The 5163-nt window shown below is 37.9% G+C and overlaps 1 protein-coding gene across 1 annotated transcript; it reads right to left on the bottom strand.

Moving 5' to 3' along the window:
• Window positions 1-274: 274 nt before the first annotated feature.
• Window positions 275-2695, bottom strand: LOC111908474 (butanoate--CoA ligase AAE1). The gene is made up of 2 exons (XM_023904300.3): window positions 2419-2695; window positions 275-1867 (listed from the first exon to the last, which is right to left on the bottom strand). Exons 1-2 carry the CDS (start codon window positions 2620-2622, stop codon window positions 413-415), a joined length of 1659 nt encoding a protein of 552 aa, XP_023760068.1. The 5' UTR covers window positions 2623-2695; the 3' UTR covers window positions 275-412.
• Between the last annotated feature and the right edge of the window lie 2468 nt (window positions 2696-5163).

The raw sequence follows: 5163 nt of genomic DNA, 5'->3' as shown, positions 1-5163 counted from the left end.
ACTGATGGCAACTAGCAAGGAGAAACTTTTTTGTTTCTTAAACTTTGTGGAATAAAAAGAAGATTAAAAAATAATTCAAGTAAAATGTTGATTAAAAGAATAATTTGGATAACTATGATATACATTTATGAGGTAGATAGATGTTATTTGAAACTTAGTTTTATAATAGGAGCACAATCGTCAATTGATAAGAAATAATGATTTAAAATGATAATAAAATGTTTTAATTATTTTTTGAACAATTATATATTTTGAAAGTTTATAAAAATTAATATTTAAACAATTATATATTCTGGACTATATACCAACTCTTTATAGTACAAAAGATACAACACAAGTTACAACCTTCGACAGCAACGAACCCCATTTTATTCAATTAATATCACCACCACAAAATTCAACGCAACAAAAATCATAATTTGCTTTTCCCTTTCACCAAACTCCCCATCTCCACCGCCTTCCGCCGGAGAACAAACTTCTGCACCTTCCCAGTCGACGTCTTCGGCAACTCCTCAAACACCACCGTTCTCGGCGCCATATAATGCGGTAAATTTTTCCTACAATACACAATCAAATCATCACCAGCTAACTCAAACCCTTCTTTAAGCTTCACAAAAGCGCACGGCGTCTCCCCCCAATGATCATCCGGCCGCCCTACAACCGCCGCCTCAAGCACCGCCGGATGCCGGAAAATCACCGACTCCACCTCAATCGTACTAATATTCTCCCCACCCGAGATTATAATATCTTTCGATCGATCTTTCAATTCAATGTATCCATCCGAATGTCTAACCCCTAAATCCCCACTTCTAAACCACCCACCTTTAAACGCTTCTTGTGTTGCCTTGGTATCCTTTAAATACCCATTCATTACAGTATTTCCCCTAACCATAACCTCACCAATTGTTTTCGCATCCCATGGGATGCTTTTCATAGTCACCGGATCTTTAACATCAACTTCTTCCAATCCCAAATGATTCACTCCTTGTCGGGATTTAATTTTCGCTTGTGTTTCCTTATTTAAATTATCCCACTCGGGTTTCCACGTGCACACGGTTGCGGGCCCATACGTCTCGGTCAACCCATACGAATGAAACACATCGAACCCGAGATTTTCCATACTAAACAACACCTGAGAAGGCGGCGGAGCACCGCCGGTCATCACCGCCACCTTTCCGGGCAGCGGGATCCGGTCAGCCGCCGGCGCGTGGATTATCATGTTTAAAACCGTCGGAGCTCCGGCCATGTGTGTAACTTTATGTTTCGATATTGATTCGAAGATAGCCTTGGCGGTGACTGACCGGAGGCAGACGTTTGTGCCGCCTTGTGCCGCCGTGCTCCATGTCAAACACCACCCGTTGCAATGAAACATGGGAACTGTCCATAAGTATACACACATTGATGGCATTTCGTTGAGTAGAACCGCTGATAACGCGTTTAAATACGCGCCTCTATGACTATACACAACGCCTTTCGGGCTTGATGTTGTTCCTGAGGTGTAATTAAGCGCGATTGGATCCCACTCGTCTTTCGGTCTTTTAATTTCAAAATCTAAACTTCCCATTTGTAACAGATTGTTGTAGGTGACTAATTCCGGAATCGGGTGGCCGGAAAGTTCGCCGGAATCCGGGATCAAGATTAGTTGAGGGACTGAAGTTGTTGATTTTAATAAAATTTCGATTGCGCCCTTTGCGATTTGGAGAAATTGGTAATCAATGAAGAGTAATTTGGCGTTTGAATGTTTAAGCAGAGTTGAGACCATTGGTGAATCGTGACGAATGTTGAGGGTACAAAGAATAGCACCAGCCATTGGAACTGCGAAATGGAGTTCGTACATTTCAGGGATGTTTGGGGCCAAAACAGCTACCTGTATGAGACAATTTTAATTTAATTTGACAAATAAAGCATGAAATTCTTTTGAGAAAACACAAATGGTTACATAAAATCGAAGAAAAAAAAATCTTGGTTTATTTAATCATTTGAAATTAACTGATGTTTGCCCTCGAAAAGTCACAATTAGCGTTTGAAACAGATAAGAGCAATGCAAACTGATCAATTAACCAGAAACCATTCAACTTATGCTAAGAATCAGATCATGAACAGTAATCAACAGCAATCAAAAAGTAAAAAGATCAATGGAGCATGAAATCAAGAACACCAATTCATCAGTTCGAAAAGTAGTTTCAAGAAAGAGGTAAAGCAATTAAAAGGGATCGACAGAGCATTCCCAAAATTAAACACCGCAATTCACACTAATTAAAAAGTAAATCCTTCACCGAACATGAAATCAACAAACTGAAAGCCTAAATGTCAATAAAAACAGAAGTAATTAACAGATATTTCGAACCAAATCATTCAAATGAAACACGAAATCGTCAAATTTTCGTAAAGCAACTAAAAATTTCCTGATAAACTTACAACATCTCCACGAGAAATTCGAAAACGAGTAGCGAGAGAAGACGCAAGCTTCACACATCGTTCATGAGTTTCTCGCCAAGTGAACTTCACATGATCGCCATAAACAACTGATAATCTATCTCGGTAAACAACAGCAGATCGCTCCAAGAAGCTGATTGGGGAAAGAGGAACGTAATTCGCACCGCAACGAATCGTTCCCTCCATGAATAAATCTGTTCTTCAAGAGTGAAAGCTATTAAGGATCTTTTTAAAATTTTAAGAAGAGGGCTGCTGCAGTTGTGTGTTTATAATGGCAATTATCGTCGTGTTGTGGTTAGTAATTAGTAGACGGCGATAAGAAAGTGACTGTTGGATATGGCTTCAATCGGGTTGGATATTTTAGGAGGATACGAATAAACTTGAATGGATACATGTTGAAGGGCCTGGAAAATGCCCAGGTATAGCCCGGTTGAGAATCTGCTTGATAACAGCCGGCAGCTAGCCTGATAACTGAGCACGTTGACGTTCAATCCTTATCGGGCTTGGCCCAAAGACTGGGCCCTTTGTGCTCCAATATTATCGGGTAAGGTCTACATCGATTAATCATATCTCTATGAAAAAGGTTGAAACGGTTTTTCATGCAAATCATTTTTATTTTTTATCATATAAGGAAAGCATGAAGCATGTGTTTTTTCTGTAATATTTTATTGTATGGATATCAACTAAACTAGTCCTAATAAACGATATAATAAAAAAATGAAATTTGCAAAAATAACAATTTTTTTGGACATGTAAGTTATGTACAGAATCTGACCAAGAGGATAACCACTATAGAAATCGGTAGACAACAACTTAAATCCATCGTATTTATGCGAATCAACCATAATTAAAGGGTGAATCGAATTTAAGTGAAAGTAGTGTTATCATCTTAATCCAAATTCAATTTTCTACTTTGTTTGCTTTAATTGGTTTTCTAAATTTTGTTTTTGGTTATTTACTAAAACAAATCTACCCATTTACTTTTCTTCTCATATTACACTCGAGTAATAATATAGATTGTGTTAGTGTTAACAAATTGTGTGAATTCTAAACTTATCCAACACTGCAAAGGGCTTACCATGTTTCAGGGCCTTTTTAGTTTATTTGATTGCAGTACTTGGTTTAGAACAAACTTTCCTCGTAGATGTTTTTTAATTGACGGTTTCTTTTTTGTTGGACTATTAGTATCCATCTCTGATCCTTGAGTTTTTTCTTTGACATTCTCCTTAATATGTTTCTTGAAAGATGAGGCTTTTCCCCCGTAACAAACTTATGAATATTCTCTAGGATAGCTTGAACATTTCTAGGCTTGAAATGATTCTCATAAAGTGACGTGACGTCACATCAACATCTAAAACTAATGCAAAATTCAATCTGTTCATCAACATTAAAGCTATCAAAAGATTTTGAGAAATTGGTTTTTCTTTTGTGGCTGGACAATTGAGTAAAAGATTTGTTGGATGTTGGATAATTATGGGAAACACTTTATAAATATTTAAGATATATTACTAAATCCAATTATTATGGTAAGAATATATAAATTGTTGATGGATCGATTTATAGAATATTAACTTACTTTGTGGGTTGAGTTCCCGGTTTGACTCAAGATCTAAAATTCCAATGGTATCAGGGAATTACGTAACTTTCATTAATTGAGTTGAATAACAATACATGCTTAAATAGAAAAGAAACAACTAGGCTGAAAACTAGGAATCGATAAGTGATAAAGATAAACAAAATAGACGATAAGATAATCACAGTATCCGATTATCCCCCTCAAGATGGAGCGTGTAGGTTCTTAACGCCCATCTTGCCAAGCAGAAATTGAAGTTGATTTGTACCAAGACCTTTTGTCAACAAGTCAGCAACTTGCATTTTGCTGTCAATCTTCATTAACACGACTTCTCGAGAAGCAACTCTCTCACGAACAAAAAAACAATCCATTTCAACATGTTTTGTTCGTTCATGAAACACTGGATTGTTAGCTATATGACGTGCCGCCTGATTATCGCAAAACAACGTGGTTGGCGAGTCAATGACAACTTGCAAGTCTTTTAAGAGCCATCTAACCCATAAGACTTCACTTACTGTGGAGGCCATGGCTCGATATTCAGCTTCAGCGGAAGAACGCGACACAACTGATTGTTTCTTTGTTTTCTAAGAAATCGGGGCACCTCCAAGCATAAGCAAGTAACCTGTTCTGGAACGTCTCGTGTATGGGCATCCGAGCCAGTCAGAATCGCAGAAAGCTGTCAACACTGGTTCTCCAGTTCGTGGCAAAAGTATCCCTTGCCCCGGTGTTCCCTTTAGATATCTTAAGACTCGAATCATGGCTTGCATGTGACTATGTCATGGATCAGATACAAATTGAATCAACACATTAACTGCATAGGTAACATCAGGACGTGTAGCTTGGAGATAAAGGAGCCGACCTACAAGTCTGCGATATTGAGTAGCATCAACTTGAGCTTCTTCTTCTCGTCGGTCTAGCTTTAAGTTTTGTTCAATGGGAAAGGAACTTGGTTTACACCCCAACATTCCACTGTCTTTGAGAATATCCAAAACATACTTCCTTTGACTCAAAACCAAACCATCTGAAATTTTTGCCACTTCTATACCAAGGAAGTACTTTAAAGGTCCAAGGTCTTTGATACTAAAGGCTTTGTTGAGTCGCATTTTTGTTTGTTGAATTCGGTCTAAATTGTTTCCAGTTATAATGACGTCATC

This window comes from Lactuca sativa, chromosome 2 (genome assembly GCF_002870075.4).
Source record: "Lactuca sativa cultivar Salinas chromosome 2, Lsat_Salinas_v11, whole genome shotgun sequence".
Classification (NCBI taxonomy): Eukaryota; Viridiplantae; Streptophyta; class Magnoliopsida; order Asterales; family Asteraceae; genus Lactuca; species Lactuca sativa.
This window is presented reverse-complemented; position numbering and strand designations above follow the sequence as displayed.

What these genes read in the sequence shown, in the direction of transcription:
- LOC111908474 (XM_023904300.3), bottom strand. Translation starts at nt 2,622, where the DNA reads ATGGAGGGAACGATTCGTTGCGGTGCGAATTACGTTCCTCTTTCCCCA. An exon ending in GAATTTCTCGTGGAGATGTT is followed by an intron (nt 1,868 to 2,418) that starts GTAAGTTTATCA and finishes TGTCTCATACAG; the next exon opens with GTAGCTGTTTTGGCCCCAAA.